This window comes from Mobula birostris, chromosome 2, assembly GCF_030028105.1.
Source record: "Mobula birostris isolate sMobBir1 chromosome 2, sMobBir1.hap1, whole genome shotgun sequence".
Lineage (NCBI taxonomy): Eukaryota > Metazoa > Chordata > Chondrichthyes > Myliobatiformes > Myliobatidae > Mobula > Mobula birostris.
In genome coordinates this window covers 177,835,039-177,860,980 of record NC_092371.1, presented here as the reverse complement: position 1 = coordinate 177,860,980, position 25,942 = coordinate 177,835,039, and the positions used below count along the sequence as shown (strand labels likewise).

General features: G+C 42.7%; 2 protein-coding genes across 9 annotated transcripts in view; both read left to right on the top strand.

The window, feature by feature from the left end:
- The window catches only part of arhgef10 (Rho guanine nucleotide exchange factor (GEF) 10), a 230,160-nt gene extending 218,486 nt beyond the window's left edge, over nucleotides 1–11,674 (top strand). For all 8 annotated transcript variants that reach the window (XM_072251142.1, XM_072251141.1, XM_072251138.1 and 5 more), the window contains 2 exons: nucleotides 6,550–6,672; nucleotides 8,542–11,674. In XM_072251142.1, coding sequence (XP_072107243.1) covers nucleotides 6,550–6,672; nucleotides 8,542–9,053 — 635 coding nt within the window. In that variant the 3' untranslated portion in view covers nucleotides 9,054–11,674. The remainder of the gene's footprint in view (nucleotides 1–6,549; nucleotides 6,673–8,541) is intronic.
- A 528-nt stretch (nucleotides 11,675–12,202) lies between these two features.
- LOC140193942 (kelch repeat and BTB domain-containing protein 11) overlaps nucleotides 12,203–25,942 on the top strand; it is a 50,010-nt gene continuing 36,270 nt past the window's right edge. The window contains exon 1 of the mRNA XM_072251134.1: nucleotides 12,203–12,762. The gene's annotated coding sequence lies outside the window, so the exon portion shown is untranslated. The remainder of the gene's footprint in view (nucleotides 12,763–25,942) is intronic.

Below are 25,942 nucleotides of genomic sequence, written 5' to 3'. Positions count from 1 at the left end.
TCCTGGAATTGAACACGGGTCACTGGTACTATAAGGCGTTGTGCTAACCACTACACTACCATGCTGACCCTATTCAAAGCCTGCATTTTCTGCTTGAAGGTGATATAGTCACATCTCAGTCAACAGATCAGGACACTGAGTGGGTTCTTTGGGGCATGATCGATTGGAGCATTGCTGATGCTGTTTCCACACAGTGCCACCTTCAGGGCACACAATCCAATGTGGAGAAGCCAGTAGCCCTTGTTTCTCATTCCCAGTATCACCGGACAGCATGTGACAATTGGCAGGCAGATGTTATTTGAAGACTCCCCACTGGAACACTGATGCATTGTCCACATCTGTCTGTCAGAATTATTACTGCTACTCTTATTTCACACACCATTTCCGGGTCTCACGGTCTGTTTTACGGCGGGATGCCCCCATGCTGCAGAGCCAGTGTTCCGCCGTGCCTTGGGGTTTACAGTGTTTGTTGTTTGTCCTCCTGCTTGTCTTCCACCTGCATCCCCACCCCTCCCCGCCACACCTTCTTCCTTGTCTCACAGCAACCTGTTGCACAGTGTGCCTTCCACACTGTTGTGAGCCATCTCGGTCAGAAGCACTAAGGCATGTCCTTTGTCCAAGAGGACTCTACACACACTCCAGCTACAGGCAGACACCCCAGGCTACTGGCAGATTGTCCCACGCTACAGACGGTTGTCCCTAGATACAGGCAGATCATACTGGGCTACAGGTGGATTCTCCCTAGGTACAGGCAGGTCTTCCAGGGCTATAGGTAAATCATCCTGGAATATTGATAGATTATCCCAGGTTATAGGTTGATCGCCCCCAGATACATGCAGGTTGTCCCGGATGACAGGCAGATTGTCTACAGATACACACAGATTGTCCCAGGTGATAGGCAGATCATCCTGGGCTTTCGGCAGTTTGGTCCCAGGCTACAGGTGAACCCACCCAGGTTACAGACAGACCGTCTGGGGCAGTAGGCAGATCTTTATGGGATACAGGCGGACCCATTTGGGCATCTGGCAGATCGTCCCAGACTACAGACGGACCCTCCTGGGAATATGACGTGTCAGTGCAGTTTGTGGATTCCTACACCCTGTGGCATTTTACCTTGTGTCCTCTCTGCATGCTCCAGGGTGATGGGCCCTGCTCAGGTGTTGAGAATGAGTAACCTCTCTAATATAACATTTGAGAAACTGGGAAGGGCAGATCCCAAGGCCAGGAATCTAGAGTGATCTAGTAGTGGTAATTTTTATGTATTACACTGTAACTGCTGCCTCAATGCACCAGATTTCACAACATGCAGCAGGTCAGCAATAATAAATCTGATTCTGATCCAGATCCAGTCCAGCAGGCAGGGTAATCTGGCCTTGTGGAGTAGATGATCCAGTCTGGTGGGCATGGTGATCTAGTGGATAGGGTGATCCGGTCCAGTGGACTGGATGATTCAGTGATATGTCTGAACTGTAAGGTGCACGGACTGTCATCTGAATGTTGGGCCTTCAGGGGATGGTGATGAGGAAAAGCTGGCTGCCATGTGTGTAAACATGGACTGTAGTTTCTCAGGCTGATGAGGTATGAGCAATTACAGAAGGAACAAGGCAGGCAAATGTCCTGTCTAAAGGGCCGGAACTTGGCATCTGGAGGAGGCACTGAGGCACCAGAAGTAAGCACTATGTTCTCCCCTCTGGGCTATTGATTTCCACCACCGATTTTGTCTGCAGTTAATAGACAATAGGTGCAGAAGTAGGCCATTCGGCCCTTTGAGCCAGCACCACCATTCACTGTGATCATGGCTGATCATCCACAATCAGTATCCAGTTCCTGCCTTATCCCCATAACCTTTGATTCTGCTATCTTTAAGAGCTCTATCCATCTCTTTCTTGAAAGCATCCAGAGGCTTGGCCTCTGCAGCCTTCTGGGGCAGAGCATTCCATATATCCACCACTCTCTGGGTGAAAAAGTTTTTCCTCAACTCCGTTCTAAATGCCCTATCCCTTATTCTTAAACTGTGGCCTCTGGTTCTGGACTCACCCATCAGTGGGAACATGCTTCCTGCCTGCAGCGTGTCCAATCCCTTAATAATCTTATATGTTTCAATAAGATCCCCTCTCAGCCTTCTAAATTCCAGAGTATACAAGCCCAGTCACTCCAACCTTTCGACATATGACAGTCCCACCATACCAAGAATTAACCTTTTGAACCTACGCTGCACTCCCTCAATAGCAAGAATGTCCTTCCTCAAATTTGGAGACCAAAACTGCACACAGTACTCCAGGTGTGGTCTCACCGGGCCCTTTACAGCTGCAGAAGGACCTCTTTGCTCTTGTACTCAATTCCCCTTGTTATGAAGGCCAGCATGCCATTAGCTTTCTTCACTGCCTGCTGTACTTACATGCTTGCTTTCAGCGACTTATGTACAAGAACACCTAGATCTCGTTGTACTTCCGCTTTTCCTAACTTGACTCCATTTAGATAATAATCTGCCTTCCTGTTCTTACCACCAAAGTGGATAACCTCACATTTATCCACATTAAACTGCATCTGCCCACTCACCCAGCCTGTCCAAGTCACCCTGCATTCTCATAACATCCTCACACATTTCACACTGCCACCCAGCTTTGTGTCATCAGCAAATTTGCTAATGTTACTTTTAATTCCCTCATCTAAATCATTAATGTATATTGGAAACAGCTGCGGTCCCAGCACTGAACCCTGCGGTACCCCACTGGTCACCGCCTGCCATTCCGAAAGGGACCCATTAATCGCTACTCTTTGTTTTCTGTCAGCCAGCCAATTTTCAATCCATGTCAGTACTCTGCCTCCAATACCATGTGCCGTAATTTTGCCCACTAATCCCCTATGTGGGACTTTATCAAAGGCTTTCTGAAAGTCCAGGTACACTACATCCACTGGCTCTCCCTTGTCCATTTTCATAGTTACATCCTCAAAAAATTCCAGAAGATTAGTCAAGCACGATTTCCCCTTCGTAAATCCATGCTGACTTGGACTGATCCTGTTACTGCTGCTGTGAAGAAACTACACAGGAGATCCTGCAGATGCTGGAAGTCCAAAGCCACACACGCACAGTGCTGGAGGACCTCAGCAGATCAGGCAGTATCTGTGGAGAGGAATAAAGAGTCAACATTTCTTGCTGAGACCCTTCATCAAGACCATTGTGCTTACATCATTGGTGACACTTCATGTCTGGTTTATAACATTTTCTCAAGAAAGATGGCAAAACCCGTTCAATTTACACATCAGTATTCTTTATCACACAGCAGTGGTTCTTTACTTTGATATGAGTACACATATAGAATAAAATGTATTTATGCACATTTTATTCCATATCTATAATCTATACCATTATTTTATAAAATTCTTAATTCTTTCTAATTGTTGAATGTTCTTGCATGTCGCACAACAAATTCCTAATACACGTAAATGTATGTGTCGAATCAAATTGATTCTTGATCCTTTTGTTCAAGATATGAATTCTTTCAAATGTGCTTCATATTCTCCCACCGGACCACAGATGAGCGAAATGTTGCCACTTTGCTTACAGATGTTTCCTGCTTAGCAAACATCCAATGCTTTGCGCAGCTTCCTGTAGAATTGAACTAATTTTGTCCTCCAGCACTGCTTCTCCACCAAGTTTAACTTCACCTTTTGTTTCCTTTGAAGGTTCAAAGAAAATCTTATTCAAGCTGGGCAGATTACATGAGGAAATGTATTTAAAGCTGGAGGGGCTGACAGAATTGAAGGAAACAGCAAAAGGCCCCAGTTCATAGACCGCTTCATCCCATGGACAACCTGTCGAAACTACCGAATATTGAAAGACCTAGATAGAATGGATGTGGAAAGGATGTTTCCTATAGTGGGAGCATCTAGGACGAGAGGGTATAGTCTCAGAATAGAAGGGCATCCCTTTAGAACTGAGATGAGGAGGAATTTATTTAGCCAGTGGATGGTGGATCTGTGGAATTCATTGCCACAGATGGATGTGGAGCCCAAGTTAATGAGTATATTTAAAGCAAATGTTGATAGGTTGTTGATTAGTAAGGACATCAAAGGTGACAGGTAGAAGGCAGGAGAAGAATGGGGTTGAAAGGTATAATAAATCAGACATGATGGAATGATGGAGCAGACATAATGGGCTGAATGGCCTAATTCTGCTCCTATGTCTTACGGTCTTATGTGCTGGGGCAGATGTTGGATTCTGAAACAACACTCTGCTGGTGGAACTCAGCAGGTCCAATAGCATCTGTGAGGGGAGAGGAACTGTGGATGTTTTGGGTCAAATCCCCGCATCAACCCACTGAGTTCTTCAGCCGTCTCCAGGATCTACAGTCTCTGATCTCTTCACTAATCACTCTGTGGCTGGTTGTGACCACTGCATTTGGGAGCTTTTGACAATTTCTCTTCCAACAGGACCTTGTACATCAATACAGGGAAATAGCCAAGACCTTGTGTTGAAGTCTAGTTGTGTTTACTGTCATGTGCACCTGTGTGGTAAGGTGCTGGTACAGTGGGAAAACTTGTTTGCAGCAGCATTGCCGTCACATGGGTATGGACAACCCACAGAGTATGTGTGTGCAATTCATTGGAGACCAAGTCACTGGGTATGTTTAAAGTGGAGTTTGATATGTTCTTGATTTGTTACAGCATGAAAGTTTATGGGGAGAAGGCATGAGATTGGAGTTGAGAGGAATCATAAAGCAGACATGATGGAATGGCAGAGCAGGCTCGATGGGCCAAATGGGCTAATTGTGCTCCTATCCCTTATGGGTCTTACAACATAAATTACACAGAAATTATACAAAGTGAAAAGTAAAATAATGACTGCAAAATAAGGCAGTAGCGCAAAAGAAAAGTCAGTGCATGGTGGTGCAGAGGAGAGCTACAATGATATTACTGAGACTTGAGGGACTGAGTTACATGAAGAGGTTGGACAAGTTAAGACTTCATTCCGTGGAGTAAAGGGTTAGTGTGTATATGGAATGAGCTGGCAGAGGACGTGACTAAGGCAGGTAGAATAATAACCTTTAAAAGGCTCTCAGATAGGAGGGATATGGACTGAATGTGGGTAATTGGGACTGGCTTGGATAGAAATGCTTGTTGGCATGGAGCCAAAGGAGCCTACTAGCCAGCAATATCAGAATCACTGATGTACTGTAGCTTGTGAAATTTGTTCTTTTGCATTGGTGGAAAAGTGGAATACATTTTCAAAACAATAAATTGCAATAAGATATACAGTGGTATGCAAAAGTTTGGGCACCCTGGTCAAAATTTCTGTTACTGTGAACAGCTAAGCGAGTAAAAGATGACCTGATTTCCAAAAGGCGTAAGGTTAAAGATGACACATTTCTTTAATATTTTAAGCAAGAAACCTTTTTTTATTTCCATCTTTTACAGTTTCAAAATAACAAAAAAGGAAAAGGGCCCAAGTTCTATTTTAACTTCATCAGTCCTCAGGACTTGTTTCCAAAATGCATCAGGCTTGTTTAGATGTTCCTTTGAACCTTTTGAATAAAACTTTTTGGCCGCAATGAGCAAAGGTATGTTTGGAGAAAAAAGGGTGCAGAATTTCATGAAAAGAACACCTCTCCAACTGTTAAGCATGGGGGTGGTTCGATCATGCTTTGGGCTTGTGTTGCAGCCAGTGGCACGGGGAACATTTACGGGTAGAGGGAAGAATGAATTCGATTAAATACCAGCAAATTCTGGAAGCAAACATCACACCGTCTGTAAAAAAGCTGAAGGTGAAAAGAGAATGGCTTCTACAACAGGATAATAATCCTAAACACACCTCAAAATCCACAATGGACTACCTCAAGAGGCGCAAGCTGAAGGTTTTGCCATGACCCTCACAGTCCCCTGACCTAAACATCATCAAAAACCTGTGGATAGACCTCAAAACAGCAGTGCATGCAAGACGGCCCAAGAATCTCACAGAACTAGAAGCCTTTTGCAAGGAAGAATGGGTGAAAATTCTCCCAAACAAGAATTGAAAGACTCCTAGCTGGCTACAAGAAGTGCTTACAACCTGTGATACTTGCCAAAGGGGGTGTTACTAAGCACTGCCATGCAGGGTGCCCAAACTTTTGCTTCAGGCCCTTTTCCTTTTTTGTTATTTTGAAACTGTAAAAGACAGAAATAAAAAAGTTTTCTTGCTTAAAATATTAAAGAAATGTGTCATCTTTAACTTTATGCCTTTTGGAAATCAGTTCATCTTTTACTCGCTTAGCTATTCTCAGTAACAGAAATTTTGACCAGAGTACCCAAACTTTTGCATGCCGCTGTATATACTGTGTTAAATTAAATAATTCGTACTATTCTTTCTGAAGTACACATGGTTATGACTGCAGATTTCAGCTGTAGTAGTCTCATACAGCAATATTTGATGATCCCCTTCTGAGCTGCATGCAAAGAGTTGCTACTTTCCGATGGTATTGTATGTCTGAAGCAGAGTTGTAACTGAGGAAGGCAGAAGCAATCTTTTTGATGGGATTTAACATGCTTGCATTGTTTTGTTTGAAATCCTAGGTCAACAACGAGCGACCGTCACCAGTCTGCTGGTGTGTCACGGTTTACTGATGGTTGGCACTAACTTGGGTATCATTGTAGCTTTGCCTGTCCCCCGCCTGCAGGGAATCCCAAAAGTTACAGGTGAGACTATCCTGGGTTACAAACCTGCTTCTGTAATAAATGTAAACTGTGCGTAGATTGAAAATGGCATGGATTAACATCAGAAACATCGGATTAAAAAGCATGAAAAGAAGCCCATCAGTGCCTGAGTCCATGCTGATTTTCAACTACCAGCTACGAATATCCAACATTAATCACATTTTATCCTCACCACATACCCAGCAATTCCAATAATGCATGGTCATGCACTTTGGTAGTAGAAATAAATGTGTGGACTATTTTTCTAAACGGGGAGAAAAGCCAGGATTTGAGATGCAGAGGGACTTAGGAGTCCTTGTGCAAAACACTCTGAAGGTTAATTTGCAGGTTGAGTCGGTGATGAGGAAGGCAAATGCCATGTTAGTATTCACTTCAAGAGGTCTAGAATATAAGAGCAGGGATGTGATGCTGAAGCTTTATAAGGCACTGGTGAGTTAAATGTTCAAGCGTTCCTCAAATGATAACCCTTTCATTCCTGGAATCATCCATGTGAATCTTGAGTATTGTGATCAGTTTTGGGCCCCTCTTCTGGCATTGGGGAGGGTTCAGAGGAGGTTCACATGGATGATTCCAGGAATGAAAGGGTTATCATATGAGGAACGTTTGATGGCTCTGGGTCTGTACTCGCTGGAATTCAGAAGGCTGAGAGGGGATCTCATTGAAACCTTTAAAATATTGAAAGGTTTAGACAGAGTAGATGTTGAAAGGATGTTTCCCATGGGGGGGGAAGAGTCCGGGACAAGAGGGCACAGACTCAGGATAGAGTGGCACCCTTTCAAAACAGAGATGCAAGAAATTTCTTTAGCCAAATGGTGGTGAATTTGTGGAATATGTTGCCACATGCAAATGTGGAGGCCAGGTCGTTAGGTGTATTAAAGGCAGAGATTGATAAATTCTTGATTGGACATGGCATCAAAGATTATGAGGAGAAAGCCAGGAACTGGGGTTAAGGAAGAGATAGAAGAAAGGATCAGCCATGATTGAATGGCCTAACAGACTCGATGGGCCAGATGGCCTAATTCTGCTCCTATGTCTTATGGTCTTATGGTTTTACATATAGTGCCAGCAACACCCTCGCCCCCACATTCCCAGCAACACCCTCACCCCCACATTCCCAGCAACTCCCACACCCCCACATTCCCAGCAACACCCTCGCCCCCACATTCCCAGCAACACCCTCGCCCCCACATTCCCAGCAGCATTCTCACCCCGTCATTCCCAGCAGCACTCTCATCCCGTCATTCCCAGCAACACCCTCACCCCCTCATTCCCAGCAGCACTCTCACCCCCTCATTCCCAGCAGCACTCTCACCCCCTCATTCCCAGCAGCACTCTCACCCCCATGTTCCCGGAAACATAAATGTTTTCTCTCTGCTCCCACTCCCTCTCCTCTCCTTCTCCTCCCACTATTCACTGCTACCTCCCACAGGTGACCCATTTATTCCCTCTTCTCTCTGTTCATAGGTGGGAGGGTGGGAGAGCGGAGAGGGAGCTTGCTTTGCTGCTGGTGTTTTGTTGGTTTCCCGGTTCTGCTTTGTTGTGTTCTGTGTTGCTCTGCCAAGGATTGGGGGTACGCTGTGTGGTGACGCTTGTGGTCTGCACCCAGCACATCCTTGGGTGTGCTGGTTGTTAACACAAATGATGCATTACACTGTATGTTTCAATGTACATGTGATAAATAAATCTTAATCTGAATTTAATCTGTTAATATCATTATTGAACTCAGTTTCCTTCCTCAGTAAGTGTTGATTCAGTTCTGCTCAGGTATCAAACTCAGAAACATTGTTTCTGTGTTGCTGGAGTGCTGTAGGTGGAAGGTGACTCACCTGGTGCTTTCATCTCCTCCTCTAGGCCGGGGAATGGTGTCCTACCACGCACACTGTGGTCCGGTCAGATTTCTCACCACAGTGACAGCCACCACCACCATAGCAAACAGAAACCCATCACTCACAAGCCTGTCCTTGCCACCGGAAGGGGAAAGTGAAGATGGGTCTGCTTGTGAAGAGACATCAGCAGAAGGCTTGAACATGACCAACGGGAGCCAAGGGGTTTGGCTTGGAGACTCAGCGGCTCATCACACCGGCCAACCTTCATCCACAGCTTCCCTGAGCTGCTCCCACCAATCCGGCGCTCCGGAGCATGGACCTGAGGACACTGCACTCTACGGGCTCGTGAATAACCCCAGTCTCTCCAGTAAAAGTAAACATGTTGACAGCGAGAGGTTGAAGAAGACAAAGATGAGTTCTGTTTTGGTCATCTCTGGTGGTCAGGGAGATAAACGACTTAACAAGAAGTCCAAACAACGGCAAGATGAGACGGGTTCCACTGTCATGATCTGGCAGATCCCATTGTTAAACATGTGAAGTTAGTTTTGGGGACTTATTTGGTAAAATTATGTGAGAAAGGCATAAGTTATCTTCCATTTTTGACCAGTGCTCACGTCATGTCAGGATGACAATCTGGCAATGCTTGTTTTGGTAATGCTCAAGTCTCCCTCAGCTCAGAATTTGCCTTTCAATCACTGTATTCCTATTTTTAAAAAGCTAGAGAATTTCAGTAGCTTGGTTGCCAGTTATTTAAATGCAGCTCCACTGGATATTTCAAAACACCAGTTTTGTCCTGGAGAAGTTCAACTTGGAGCTGATGTTGCCAAGGTCATCCTTCTTCTGTGACAACAGAACAGGTTTCCTACTGATGGGTGTATTCAGACCACTCAGGCACTGCAGGTCAATTTTTTAATAAATTTTCTGGCACCTTTAAACTAACAAGAGGAATCTGCCAACTAAAATATAACACCCTGAGAACGAAGAAGGCGGCTCCTACAATCGGTGGAAGAAGTTGAAATGTAGTTGATGCAGTTGTCAAGAGTAAATCAAACAGTTGCAAGGATTATATTGCAAGTAAACTATTAAAATGTATATGTTTATAAAAGAGTTGTTAAAAATTTACATCTGCTTGGAGCAGCTAATTAATTTTTGTAAAGCAAATTTAAAAAATACATTCCTTATCTAATACTCCTTCTGACCATGAGAGAAAAATAACTCAAATGGTGGAACAGACTCAATGGACCAAATGGCCTAATTCTGCTCCTCTATCTTATAGTGTTAGAGTAAAATGTATACTTGCTTTGACATTAAGTTACATTACAATCATTAAGACACAGTGATCGTATCCGTACATTTAACAATTAATCAACAGAGGGAGATCAGATCCTCTTGCTAACAGCAGTTATATTTACTACTTTTGCACAAACTATCACAAAACGATTATATATATTTTACAGTTATTTACAAGCAGTTTGAAACTTTCATGTTTAAAAATGGACAGTATGCAAATTGGCTTCCCGTTCTCTTTCGTGTTCTCGTGGGCAGACATAAAATAATAAGCTGGTGAAAATGGTACACTTTAATAGAAATAAAAAGTGAATTATTTCGGTTTTCACAGACACCGGTGAATTGAAAATATTCCAATCCAGGTCATGCAACCTTAGAACACTTCTTCGTGATATCTCAAGCATCATAAATACGCTCGAGGCATCAGAGTGCAGAGTGCAGAGTTCAGTTCTGCTGTCCTCTGTAAGCAAGTTTTATGTCCTTTCCATGTGTGCATGGGTTTTCTTGTGGTGCTCTGGTTTCCTCCCACAGTCCAAAGACATGCCCATTGGTAGGTTAATTGGTCATTGTAAATCGTCCCGTGATTAGGCTAAGATTAAATTGGGGGTTGCTGGGCGGTACAGCATGTTGGGCCAGAAGGGCCAGTTCCACACTGCATCTCTAAATCAAATTAAATTTTCAAAAATCTCATTCTGCCAATCTTTCCATGTAGTGTCTGTTGAATACCTGTGTCTAATTCAACTTGCTGATTAAGTAACTTGTTAGCTGAAAGAGAACCCGCTGAAATTCTAAAAGTTACCTAAACTTGGGGGAAGTGAAGTTAAGCCAAACTTTATGAGGTTTACAACAGTGAACTGGAGTGTGTCTCATTTCTCATTCCAAATATCTGGCAGTCATTGGCATATGTCGTGAAATATGTTGTTTTGTAGAAGCAGTACATTGCAATAAATAATTTAAAAACTATAAATTACAAAAAGAAATATAGACTGTATATATAAAAATAAGTGCAAAAAGAGAGTATAAATAAATAAATACTGTAGATAGATAGATAGTGATGTAGTGTATATGGCTTCATTGTCCATTCAGAAATCTGACAGCAGTAAGTAAAAAGCCGCTCCTAAAACAGTGTGTGTCTTCAGGCTCCTGTACCTCCTTGATCATAGCAATGAGAAGAAATCATGTCCTGGGTGATGAGGGTCCTTAATGACAGATGCCATCTGATTGAGGCATCACTTTTGAAAATGTCCTCAATACTGGGGAGACTAGTGCCCATGGTGGAGCTGGCTGAGTTTAAAACTTCCTGCAGCTTTTTCCAGTCCTCTGCAGTGGCCCCTCCATACCAGATGGTGATGCAACCAGTTAAAATGCTCTCCACAGCAGTTTTGTTTAATGTTTCACACCAGTAGATTGTTGTTTTGTAGTTTTGTCGCAGTGATATCAGTATTTCTGATCCGCCATCACAGTCAGTAGCCCCCGGGAAGGGTGTTTGTTCAGTGCTGCGATTACACTTCTGCATTAGTTTGTAGTACAATATTGCAAAACTGAATTTCCATTCTGGAAAGCATTCTTAATTGTTCAAATTGTATTAAAAATTCAGCATGCTGTCAGTTTGCCTATATTTATGTACTAAAGCACAAACTTGTACAATTGAATTTTATTTTTAGCGTTTTCCATTGGATACTTTGCATCCTGTTGTGCAAATGCTTTCTGTTCCACTGTTGTGATAATGCTTTCTGTTCCACTGTTTGTTTCTGACTTTTGTCGCACTGCATCATGTTTAGTGGTTACTTGGCACAAAACCAGCTCTGATCTCTGAATTGTGTTATCATCAGACTTGTTCACCCCAAAAGCTAATTAAAATTCTGTTGCCTTACTGGGGGTAGAAGACTGTGAGGAAGTGGTTTAGTTATTACTTTCATTTCACAGAAAATAATCAGAATCTTGCACCTCCAAGGGAACTGAAATGGAGCAGGGTTCTGAAATGACAAATGCAGAAGTTGTAAGTCCAGAGTAATACACATAAAATACTGAAAATCCATAGAAGCCACTTGACCTTGAGGAACTCGGCAGGTCAGGTAGCGTCTATGGAGAGGAATAAATGTTTTGGGTTGAAACTCTTCATCAAGACTGGAGTACTTCCTCCCCTCCCCCACCTTCATATTCCGGCTTCTTCCCCCTTCTCTTCCAGTCCTAACGAAGGATCTCGGTCTGAAATGTCGACTGTTTCTTCCTTTTCCAGTCCTGATGAAAGATCTCGGTCTGAAATGTCGGCTGTTTATTCCTTTTCCAGTCCTGATGAAAGATCTCGGTCTGAAATGTCGGCTGTTTATTCATTTTCCAGTCCTGATGAAGGATCTCAGTCTGAAAGGTCGACTGTTTATTCCTTTCTATAGATGCTGCCCGACCAGCTGAGTCCCTCTGTCATTTTGTAAGGGTTCTGGAATGACAAGGTCAGAGAGATCATCAAAATCTTGCAAGCTGATTTATTTACTGCTTGTCAGTATGTTGTTAACTAGCGTTACCCTGGTAACTTAAGCATTTCGAAACCAAACATCTGTAGAGTTTATTTGCACAATAAGATTTGGGCATACACTGGCAAGAGCCAAGTTTTATTTATCCAAATATTTGCAGAGTATTGCTGGAGGTGACCTAATTAAAATCCTGTTGCCTCACATCGGTTATGGAATGTGTATACCCATTCAGTCAACATTACCCAGTACAGCACTCCTCTGATTTAAAAGTTCATTGGAGCTGAGTGTACATCAGCCACGACTGGATGCAAGACAGACTACTCTAGGAGAGATCTTCATCACATTGATTCTGGATTGTTGGGGTGGCTTCAATCTCCCTTCCAGATACGTGCCATCTTGAGATGGAAGGAACCCATCCCTGTCGCTCCAATATCACTCCGCCAAGGAGAACTGTCAGCGAGGCATCCGGAGAACGTGAGATTCTGCAGGTAAGGTGTTGAACATGGGTTACACTGGTTGGTCCTGTTTCACTCTGCTTCAGGGCAACTGGAGATTCACAGGTTTATGAAAGTAAAGAAAGATTAGCTTTATTTGTCACACGTGCATCAAAACATACAGTGAAATATGTCATTTGTGTTAGCACCCAACACAGTTCGAAGACGTGCTATGTGCAGCCCACAAGTGTTGCCACACTTCTGGCACCAACAGAACATGCCCACAGCTTACTAACCCTAACCCATATGTCTTTGGAGTGTGTGAGGGAACCGGAGCACCCGGAGGAAACCCTCATGGTCATGGGGAGAACGTACAAACTACCTACAGGCAATAGTGCGAATTAAACCTTCATCTTGCAGCTGGTGTTGTAAAGCATTGTTCTAACTGGTTTGCGACCGTGTCGTGCTGCATAAATGCAAAGCTGCATTTGCAAACCTACCCTTTCCCCAGTCTCGTTACTAGTTAACTGCTACTAACTCCCAATGGCATTCACAAAGTTTTATAGAGTCAGAGTACTCCAGCACAGAACAGGCCCTTCAGCCCATCTTGTCCATGTTGAGCTATTATGCTGCTTAGTCCCATTGGCCTGCACCAGGACCATAGCCCTCCCATCCACCTACATATCGATAGATGTTGAAATCGAGCTCACATCCGTCACTTCCTTTGGCAGCTCGTTCCACATTTGCTCTACTCTCTGATTGAAGAAGTTCCACCTCAGGTTCCTCTCAAACATTTCACCCTTCACTCTTAACCCATGACCTCCAGTTCTAGTCTCACACAGCCTCGGTGGAAAGCAGCCTGCTTGTGTTTACCCTATCTATATCCTCATAATTTTGTACACCACTATCAAATATCCCCTCATTCCCTTATGCTCCAGGAAATAAAGTCCTAATCTATTCAAGTTTTATGTGATGCTGCTGAGATGATCCATTCACTGCCCTTAAATCAGTAAAATTATACTTCAGGGGTCAACTTACTCAGTTTTCCTCAATTGGAATCAAATATATGACACCTAAACAATACATTAGCTTTCATTGTGTTGCTGTAGCATTTAATAAGCCCACAGATAAAGTTTGGAGAACATTGCTAAAACTAATTGTTTTTTTTAAATAGCTCGTATTTGATGTAAGTGTTGACCTCTAATGTTTGGAATGACACAGTTATTGTGTGTATGTATTATCCACATTTATTGATGATTATTTTTCAGACTGTTTTTGTACAGACATGGCCTTAGATTGTTGCAGATATTGGTGCTTCAAGTTTACCGAAGTGAATCAGTTTGTTTAAGGAATGATTCAGAATCGTCAGAGTGAGCAAGTTTTTCAATAACATTTGCCTTGAAGGCGGCTTTATTCAATAGTTCAGGGTTAGCAAGAAATACAGCATAGATACAGGCCCTTCGGTCAACCAGTCCGTGCTGACCATGTTGTCCACCCAGCCCATTCCAATTTCCTGTGATTGGCCAGGACACAGCCCTCCTTGTACCTATCCAAGTGTTTCTTGAGTGATACTATTGCACCTCCCTCAATCACTTCCTCTGGCAGCTCATCACCACCCTTCACACAAAAAAGTTGTCACTAGAGTCTCTTTTAAGTCTTTCCCTTCTCACCCTAACTATGTGCCCCCTGGTTTTCAAAAGGCAGCATCAACAATCAGAGAGGCTGCATTGAAAACCTTCTCTCCAAACAACACAACCAAAGACTTTGTTAACCAGCATGAATTTTGGTTAATTGTTTTATTGGTTCGCACTTTCTTCAGTCGAGAAGAAAAATCTTCCAGAGTTATTTCAACCAGCAGCCACAGCCTGAACAGATTCATGTTGTGGTGCCCTTGACACTTCCGGAGGGGTAGGGGTTTCAATCTCATTTGTCACCTTGTTACTTCAAATAATTTTTGCTGTCAGAATTGCTACAAGGCAACATCTCTGAAAAGGACTTTGTAATCAATGTTTTATGGTCATTAAGTTGGACATAGATCAATTAGTAGCTTTGAAGACAGAACAAGAGCAACAAAAGCTGTTTAATTACACTCTGTGGCCACTTTATTAGGTATGCATGTTCAGATATCTAATCAGTCAATCATGTGGCAGCAATTCAATGGATAAAGGCATGCAGACATGGTTGAGAGATTTGTTTGTTGTTCAGACCAAATATTAGAATTGGGAAGAAATGTAATCCAAGTGACTTTGACCATGGAATGCTTGTTGGTGCCAGATGGGGTGGTTTGAGTATCTCAGAAAGTGCTTATTTCCTGGGATTTTCATGCACAACAATCCCTAGAGTTTACAAAAAAAAAATCCGGTGAGCAGCAGTTCTGTGGGCATGGTCTTGTTAATGAGAGAGATTGGAGGAGAATGGCTGGGCTGGTTCCAGCTGATAGGAAGGTGACAGTAGCATGTGTTACAGCAGTGGTGTGCAGAAGAGCTCCTCTGAATGTACAACATGTCAAAACTTGCAGTAGATGGGCTAAAGCAGCAGAACACCATGAACATACATGCAGTAGCTACTTTATTAGGTAGAGGTGATATCAAATAAAGTGGCCACTAAGAGTATAATATCATTTACAGTATATTAGAAAAAAGCAACTTCAAATTTTGCAACTGATCAATCCCATAATTCTGTCTTGCTCTGTAAATTCCCCTGGTTTTATCTGAAATAAACACAATGTAATAAAAATAAATAAAATGCTGGTCAGACAGGGTGTGCAGAGTGAGAAATGCAAATCATGTCTCAGACTAATGTGAAGGGCTTCAACTTTAAACATTGTCTTTCAACTTCTACAGACACCAACTGACCAGCAGGCTATTTCCAGCATTTTTGTTTTTTTTTATTTGAAATTTCAGTCTTTGCATTTTTTTTCCTGCTTTGTGCTTGGTTTAATTTTATGTAGTACTGTGTAATGGTGATGATGAATTGACAGCACATTTTATGCTTCAAGTTTTATTTCCTTTGACTTTCAAACATTTACTGCTGAATGTATCTTAAATTCAGGTTCAAGTTTATTGTTATTCAACTGGACACACGTGTACAGCTAAGGAAACAAAATTCCTCTGGGAATTATTTGGTGCAAAACAAAATATGTATCAGATACAGCACATAAAATAATATTATCACAATAATATTAACAGATAATAAAATATATTCTGTGGATGTACAAGTTGACAAAGTGCACATACAGCATATAGTTAAATACACAGCAGTACAGTGCTACTGGCGAGGTATTATTCTGCTGTAAGATCATCTGATTGTCATATGATTATTCAAAAATCTAGAAATAATTCGGAGTATTTTCATGGCACTTTCTACACCAGGTATGTTGGTTTTGCAATTATTTTTAACTTTAGCAAGTTCCTACATACCGAGTATTTGGCCACTGTAAAATTGTCTCCTGTTTAGGTTAGCGCTAAATCGAGGATTCAGGGAGGTGCTGGGTGGTGTGTCTTGAAGGGACGTTAGAGCCTATTCTGCGCTGTTTCTTTAAATAAAATAGTCATACTCTAAAGCATGACTATAATGACAATGAATTCGTGAGTTAAACTTTCAACAGGTTTGTGCATAGATGAAAAAGTGGTGAATTTGCACAATGTTGCAATGTTGTTCAATGTAAAGCCGCACCTTCGGGTCAGGTTGATTGTAACCTGGTAACGCTGACGGTGTGCCAGGCTTCAATCGTGTACAGTACCGAATCCAGCCTCAACTTGAGAAGCAGAAAGCTTCACAACCAACGCGCTGCAGATCTTCAGTCTGCTCAAGCTTCCGCAGCGCGGGTACTCGACAGAGTTTTAACTGCCATCTGTGATCCATTTTAAAGAAATGCTCCTGCTGGCATTAATTGCACGTATTTTGTCTGTGTTCATGTCTGTAAAATGACCGCTAAATACTCTGAGTGTACTTGAGAATGTCTTTATTGTGCAGATCCAAAAAAAAATCAAACTGGAAGCATTGGAAAACTCAGTTTTGATAAGTTTGTACAGGATCACAGAGTAATACAGCACAGAAACAGACCATTCGGGTCATCTTGTTCATGCTAGCTGTTTTACCCATTGCCTATGTTAGGACCCAACTTTCATTGTCTTGCTTATTCATTGCCTGTAGAAATGGCTCTGATTTCAAAACCCCAACTTACTTTAAGCCTCTTGTTCCCCCCCTCCCTTCACCTTACTCATCGTACTCATCGTACTTAGTGTGACGCGATTACAGCTCGGGGTATCCGTGTTCAATTCTGGCACCATCCGAAGGGAGTTTGTGTGATTCCCTTGACTGCGTGCATTTCCCCCCACAGTCCAAAGACATACCAGTTAGTAGATCAATTGGTCATTGTAAATCGTTCGGTGATTAGGCTAGGGTGAAATAGGTGGGTTGCTGACTGGTGTGGCTCATTGGGCCAGAAGGGCCTGCTCCATACTCTATGTCTAAATAAAATAAAATCTGCATACCATATTGTGTACACAGCTATTCACCTAGTGTTCGGTTGTGGACGAATTTTGAGCTGTTACATCAATATGAGGTAAATATTCTATACAATTAGACAGACTGTGACCTACCAAGTATAATATTTATAAAGCTATTTGTGTAATAAGTGTTCTCCAATATACAAGGGACTTTATTCTCCCTCAGAACTTTACCCTCTGCTTGGGTTGATAACACAGTTGCACATAAGGATACTTGCTTCTCATATGAGATTTGGTGAACTGGGGAGCTGCTGTTGGTGTAAAAGTGTATGTGATTTTCCCCAATGTCAAGTTTCCAATGAGTTGATGACGTCATCTCTCAGCACGGATGGCCTGACTTACTGTAATACTGAGGGCAGAGTAAACCACAGATGCCAGCCACAGAGACGCCTTCTGACCCCCGAGTTCTTCCAGCAGATTGTTTTTTGCTTCAGTATAAACCATTCAATCCCAACCACAAAAATCATTTGCAATGATTTTGACTCTTTTTTTGTCTTTTGAATCTTGCTTTTACTGAAAACATTTTCCTGTTTACCAACATAAACATGAAAAATGATTGGACTCTGATATCTGTAGATTTGTCAGTGCAAGACTTTGAGGGGAAAATGAAGATCTGTTCCAGGTTTTCCTGATTTCCTGTTCTTTGTTGGCGTGTTCTGCTACTGTCTGCTTTTGTTAAACTAATATTTCACAAGCTATTTACTAGTGCAAAAGTATTGCTGTGATGTGTCAAAAGAGCTCAAGTTACATACAATTCTCCTCCCCATTATTGCATCAAATTGCTTCTGAATTGATTCTGGGATTTCTGCCTCTATTAAAACCTGCTGGTCCGATCCAACAGTAAGTCCTGTTCTGTTTTTTAAAAAAGCATTATGCTATTAATCTTAAGCTTGCATGTGATAATTTTGTTTTATCTTCTTTGCTCATTTTGAATTTTTAGCAATAAACGGTCATTTACACCAAAGGTGAATCTTTATTTCATGTACGTGCCATACCAAAAGGTAGGGTGTTTCTCAAATTCTAGCAGCCCTTGAGGCCAAAGTTTTCAGAAACTGTCTCTTTGAAATTCATGTGGCAGACATAAAGATTTTAAAGCCTTTTAGGTATGGGATATCTTTTTCACTATTTCAGCATATCCAGTACTAGCACATTGCTGAATCCATTAGTGCAGATGATTTTTCATTGGTCTGTAACTTGGTAACAATTCAGTGGTTTACGTATATATCCACGCAATGAGGTTATCCTGTCACCAGTTATAAACTAAAGTTGCTTTTTACTTAGGTGGGAGATTATCATAAGACCATAATATGAGTAGATCCAGGCCATCAAGTCTCCTCTGCCATTCCATCATGGGAGATTTATTATCCTTCTCAACCCCATTTTCCCCATACCATTTGATGCCCTGAACTAATCAAGCATCTATTAACATCCACTTCACATATGCCAAATGGCTTGGCCTCCACAGCCGTCTCTGGCAATGAATTCCACAGATTTGCCACCTTCTGGCTCAAGAAATTCCTCATGTCTCTGTTCTAAAAGGACCGACTTCTATTTCAAGTCTGTCCCTTCTGGTCCTAGACTCCCCAACTATTGGAAACATCCTCTCCATATCCACTCTCTCCAGGCCTTTTAATATGCAATAGATTTCAATGACATTCCCCCTCTTTCTACTAATCTCCAGCAAGAGAGCCATCAATGTTCATCACACGTTAACCATTTCATTGATGGGATCATTCTCGTGAACTTCCTCTGGCCTACCTCCAAAGCCAGCACATCTTTTCTTAGATAAGGGCCCAAAGCTGCTCATAATTACTCCAAATGTGGTCTGACCAAACTTTATAAAGCCTTAACATTACATTCTTGCTTTTATATTCTAGTCCTCTTTAAATGAATGCTAACACTGCATTTGCCTTCCTTACCACTGATGGTTATCTGACTCAACCAGAAAATGTTCTGTTTACACGTGAAATTATAAGAATTAAATGCCACTAGTTAGTATCCATTATGATAACTCCATGGAGAGATCAGCTTTCTAAGCAGGGCCAAAAATGTTCTGACAGCTGAGTTACTTGCACTTTTATGCTGCTAAGTTCTTTAAAGTTCTGCATGAATAAATATTTTAATTGCATTTAAGCATGCTGTCTCCTGTTGAGTTATTTATTTAGTAAAGGGTGGGGGTGGTGGGGAGCAGAAATCAGGCCAGTAAGCTCAATGTATGCCAAGACTGGATCTGTGCTTAAAAATGTTCTGGCAGCCACTGGAAAAGTTCAAGGTAATCAGGTGAAGCCAGCTTGGTTTTAAGACCAATTATTTTATTTATTGTTTTATTCAGAGACACAGAGTGTGACAGGTCCTTCCAACCCAATGAGCTATGCCACCCAGCAACCCACCTATCTAACCCTAGCCTAATGACAGAACAATTTACAATGACCTGGTAACCTACAAACGGGTACATGTTTGGACTGTGGGAGGAAAGTGGAGCACCTGGAGGAAACACACACAATAATGGGGAGAATGTTCAAACTCCATACAGACAGCTCCAGAATTGAACTCTGAACTCCAACGGCCTAACTAAAGACAATATTGATTATTTGAAAAAATAATGTCTGCTTAAGGGAGAAGCAGAGAAGTTCTCCATCGATCCATGGACTTCTCTCCATAGATGCTGCCTGACCCCTGAGTTCCTCCACAGTTTTGATTGTGTTGCTCTAGATTTCCAGCATCTGCAGAATCTTGTGCCTATGAATACCTAGATTTTCAGACAGAACTTGTAAGGCGCTGTATTATCAGGCTCTCCGCATCCACTCTATCAACATTCGACAGGTTTCAATAAGGTCACTCCTCATTCTTTTGAATTCCAGTGAGTAGTGGCCTGGAGCCATCAAATATTCTTCATATGATAAACCTTACAATCCTGGAATCATTCTCCTGAAACCCCATTGAACCTTCTCCAATGTCAGCACATCCTTTCTTAGGTATGTGTCCCAAACTGCTCACAATACCCCAAGTGAGGCCTCATCAGTGACTTATAAAGCCTCAACATTACATCCTCATTTTTATATTCTAGTCCTCTTGAACTGAATACTAACTTCACATTTGCCTTCCTCACCACTGTGTCACAAAAAAGTGGGTCAATTGTTTAAGAAAAATAACCAGATGGCTTGAGTCGCAAAAATAAATTACGGTGCTTTTATTTACCTCAATACCAGACAAAAACTGGGAAAAAAAACTATATATACAGCCACCCTCAGACTAAACACAAAAAAAAACTAACCCTAAAGCCTTGGTAACCTCAGGCTTATAACTGCTGAGCCCCTCCCCCTAGACCAACCAAAAGCTAATTAACTCAATTATCCAATTAAAGATGGTATCCTCCACCACCAGCACACCTGTGCAGGTTGCTGCTGCCTCTATGAGACAGCTCCATGCAGCAGCTCTGTTTCAGACCCAGTGATTATTACAGCTGGGGATGAGTGTTTTACCGAGTGCGCCATGTGCTGTCCGTAGTTAGTGAATCACCTTCGTCACATTACCACCCTCCTCTCCTGAAGCAGCAATGTTTGGCAGTCTTGACAGGAAGTCCGCTGTTTCCCACTCATCCTCATTCTTCATCTGAAGTTCCAGGTACCACCTAGTCACCCTGGCATTCCGGTCCTTCATTGTCTGCCTTGTGCCGCACACAGAACCTGAAGTCTGAGCTTGGGTGGGATTTTCCTGGTCTGTATGATCTCCTAAGCAGGGGTAAAAGTCTCTGTAATGCTCATAAACCTGTGTCAGAACCAAAAATGCATGTCTCTTGTTTTGTGATGACACAGTCCCAGGTAAAAACCCAAGCTCAGTCTGGGATACAACCTTTGCCAGACTTGTGTGGGCCTAGAAAGACATGTCGGCAACGGCGGTTAGAGAAACATGCTGGTACACCTTTATCTTGTGAAATACCTGAAAATGCTGTGTCAGATATTAAGTGGGAAGTGCCAGAAAACATCACCATGTTACAACACTCTGATCCTTTGTTAAAGTGTCTGTTAACCAAGGTCTTAATCTCTGCTAATTACACCACCCAGGTAGGTGGTTCAGTGTATGTCCTTCACAACGGCATCCTTTATCAGGGAGAGGAGCCAGGCAACAGGAGGTTGGTTGTGCCAAGTAGTTGCAGGTCACTTGTACAATATATGAGATCCTGCCTCCGGAGAAGGGGAAACAAAAGCAGACTTACCATGTGAACCTCTTGAAAGCCTGGGAGGAAAGAAGCAGCCCTCCTTCCATCACTTCACTACTGGCACACCGGGTGATTGAGGAAGATGACACTGAAGGTGTAGTGGAGGCCTGGAAACAGCCTGCCAGGGTGGATCTCTCTCACCTGGATGGTAAGAAGCCAGTGGAATTGCAAGTCATATTCGACACCTTCCCTCAGTTGTTCACACAGAAACCAGGCCATACAGATGTGTTGCAGCATGCCATCCGAGTCAAACCAGGTCAGAGTCCAGTACGGCAAGCATGCTACTGAGTACCAGAACGTCTGGTGAAGGCATTGAAGGGGGAGGTCCACGATGTTGGAGCTGGGAGTCATCGAACCATCTGAAAGTGAGTGGAGTAGCCCTATTGTCATTGTGCCGAAGAAGGATGGAACTCTTCACATATGCATTGACTTTAGGAAACTGAATGCCATCTCATTTTTTGATGCCTACCCGATGCCCCAGATTGAGGACCTGCTGGAGGGGATTGGGAGAGCCAACTACATCACCACCTTGGACCTCTGCAAGGGGTATTGGCAGGTCCCCCTGGAGAGCCAGTCCCGGCGCCTCACTGCATTCAGGACCCCTCTAGGCCTCTTTCAGTTCCCAGTAATGCCCTTTGGCTTACGTGGTGCCCCAGCCACATTCTAGAGGCTTATGGACAGAGTGCTGCAAGGCTGTGAGGACTGCAGCGCCGCCTATTTGGATGATGTGGTCATTTTTAGCCCGACTTGGGAGGAACATCTGGAGCACCTTCATCGAGTCCTAGGTGAAATCAATGTGGCAGGACTTACACTCGACCTGCAGAAATGTGAGTGGGCCAGGCAGGAAACCCGATACCTGGGGTATCAGTTGGGAAGAGGAGAAGTTACATAATTAGTTAAATGGAGATCACCTGTGTGCAGTCAAGGTGTTTTAATTGATTGTAGTAAGAATAGACCAGTATCTGGAAGGTTCAACTACTGGTGAGTCAGTATCCTGGCAAAAACTAACCCCAAAGACTTGGTAACCAGAGGCTTATAACTGCTAAGCCCCTCTCCCTAGACCAACCAAAAGCTAATTAACTCAATTATCCAATTAAAGATGGTATCCTCCACCATCAGCACACCTGTGCAGGTTACTGCTGCCTCTATGAGACAGCTCCATGCAGCAGCTCTGGTTCAGACCCAGTGATTATTACAGCTGGGGATGAGTGTTTTACTGAGTGCGCCATGTGCTGTCTGTAGTTAGTGACGGGCCTTCGTCACACACTGACTCAAACTGCAAAGTAACCTTCAGGGAATCCTGCAAAAGGACTTCCAAGTCCCATTACACCTCAGATTTTTGTCTACCCTTTTACTTCTTCCATCAAAGTGCATGGCCATACACTTCCTGAATCTGGGTTCAATTTGCCACTTTTTTGCCCTTTCTCCTAATCTGTCTAAGTCCTGCTCTAGTCTGTCTACTTCCTCAAAACTACATGCTCATCTACCTATTTTCATATCATCCACAAACAGCCACAAAGCCATCAATTCCATCCTCCAAGTCATTGGCATGTAACATAAAAAGAAACGGTCCCAACACTGACCCCTGTGGAACACCATTAGTCACCGGCAGCCAACCAGAAAAGGCTCCCTTTATTCCCACTCTCTGCCTCCTGTCAATCAGCCAATGCTTTAACCATGCTAGTATCTCTCCTGTAATACCATGGGCACTTAACTTGTAAGCAGCTTGATACGTGGCATCTTGTCAAGGGCCTTCTGAAAATCCAAGTAGACAAAATCCACTGATTCTCTTTCATCTACTCTGCTTGATATTTCTTCAACAAATTCCAACAGATTTGTCAGGCAAGATTTTCCCTCAAGGAAAACATGCTGACTACAGCATATTTTATCATGAGCCTCCAGGTAACCCAAAACCACATCCTTAACAAACTCCAACATCTTCCCAGCCACTGAGGTCTGACTAACTGGCTTATAATTCCTTACTTCTGCCTCTCTCCCATCTTGAAGAGTGGAATGACATTTGCAATTTTCCATTCCTCCAGAACCATGCCAGAATCGATTGATTCTTGAAATCATTACTAATGCCTCCACAATTTCTTCAGGCACTGCGTTCTGAACACTGAGGTGTAAACAATCTGTTCCAACTCACTTATCTCCATTTAGACCTTTCAGTTTCCCAAGAACTTTCTCCACAGTAATGCCAACTTCACACAGTTCTGCCTCCGAACACTCTTGAACTTCTGACATGCTGCTGGTGTCTTCCACAGTGAAGACTGATGCAAAATATTTATTCAGATCATCTGCTTTTTCCTTGTCCCCCATTACTACCTCTCCAGCATCATTTTCCGGTGGTCTGATATCTATTCTCGCTTCTATTTATCTGAAGAAACTTTTGGAATCCTCTTTAATGTTGTTGGCTAGATTACCACCATATTCCATCTTTTCCTTCTTAATGACTTTTTGGTTGCCTTCTGTAAGTTTTTAAAAGCTTCCCAAACCTCTAACTTACAACTAATTTTGCTTTATTATATGCCCTCATTTCAGCTTATATGCTAGCTTTGACTTCTTGTTAGCTGCCATGATTGTGCCATCCCCCTTAGAATACTTTTTTGGGATGTATATATCCTGTGCCTTCAAAATTGCTTCCAGAACTTCCAGCCATTGCTGCTATGCTGTCATCCCTGCCAGTGATCTTTTCCAATCAATTTTGTTCAGCTCCTCTCTCATGCCTCTGTAATTCCCCTTACTCCACTGTAATACTGAGACTTCTGACTTTAGCTTCTCCTTCCCAAATTGCAGGGTGAATTCTATCATATTATGATCAAAGCATTCCTTTACCTTAAGCTCTCTAATGAATTCCAGTTCATTGCACAACACCTAATCTAGAATAGCTGATTCCCCCAGTGGGCTCAACCACAAGCTGCTCTAAAAAGCCACCTCATAGATGGATAAGTCCCTAGGGCCTGGTGGGATATGACCCAGATTATTGAGAGAGGCCAGAGAAGGGACTGATGGGCATTGACCAATACCTTCGTATCCTCTCTAGCCACAGGAGATGTCCCAGAAGGCTGGCAAGTAGCCAATATTGTTCCATTATTCAAGAATGGAACCAGAGATAATTGAGGAATCCATAGACTGATGAGTCTCACATCAGTGGTGAGAAAGTAACTGAAGAGAATTCTTAGGGAGAGGATTTATGAGCATTTGGAGAGCCATGGTCTCATAGGGAGAGCCAGCATTGTTTGTGCAGGGCAGGTTATGTCTTACTAACTTGGCTGAGGTTTTTAACTAGGTGATGAGCGTGATTGATGAAGGTAGAGGTGTGGATGTTGTCTACACAGATTTTAGTAAGGTGTCTGACAATGTAACTCATGGGAGGCTCATCCAGAAGATTAAAGTGCATGGGCTCCATGGTGAATTGGCTATTTGGATTTAGAACTGGCTTGTCCATATAAAACAGAGTAGAGGTTGAAGGGACTTATCCTAGCTAGAGGTCTGTGATTGGTGGTGTTCCACAGGGATCTGTACGGGGACCTCTGCTGTTTCTGATGTATCTAAATAGCCTGGATGAAAATGGAGATGGATGAGTTAGTAGATTTGCAGAAGGTACGAAGATTAGTGGTGTTGTGGATGCATACAAAACAAACAAAGAGTACAGTGATCAGTTTACAGAGAAATGAGAGGTGACCTGACAGAGGTGTACAAGATGATGTGAGGCATTGATCATTTGGCTGGTCAGAGGCTTTTTCCCAGGGCTGAAATGGCTAGCATGAGAAGGCACAGTTTTAAGATGCTTGGAGATGTCAGGGTTAAGTTTTTTTTTTACGCAGAGAGTGGTGAGTGCATAAAATGGGCTGCTGGCAATGGTGGTGGAGGTGGATACAATAGGGTCTTTTAAGAGACTCCTGGATAGGTACATGGAGTTTAGAAAACGAGAGGGCTATGGGTAACCCTAGGTAATTTCTAAGGTAAGGACATGTTCGACACAGTTTTGTGGGCCGAAGGGCCTGTATTCTGCTGTAGGTCTTCTATGTTTCTAAATGGCAGATGAAGTTTAACTTGGCCAGATGTGAAGTGTTGCACCTTAGTAAGTCAAATATAAAGAGACTATACACTGTTAGGGTCAAGATCCTAACAGTGTTAATGAGCATAGGGATTTTGGGGTCCAAGTTCATAGCTCCCTAAAAGTGGCTGCACAGGTTGATAGGGTGATTAAGAAGACATATGGCATGCTTGTCTTTATTAGTCAAGGCACTGAGTTCAGAAGTCAGAAAGTTGTGTTGCAGCTTTATAAAACTCTAGTTAGGCCACATCTGGAGTATTGCAGTTCAGGTCACCTCATTATAGAAACGATGTTGAGGCTTTGGAGAGGACACAGAAGAAGTTTACCAAGATATCGCCTGGATTAGAGGGCATCCACAAGAAATTGGATGATCTTGAGTTGTTCTCTCTGGAGCAGTGGAGCTGAGGGAATTTCCGATAGAGGTTTAAAGGATAAAATCAG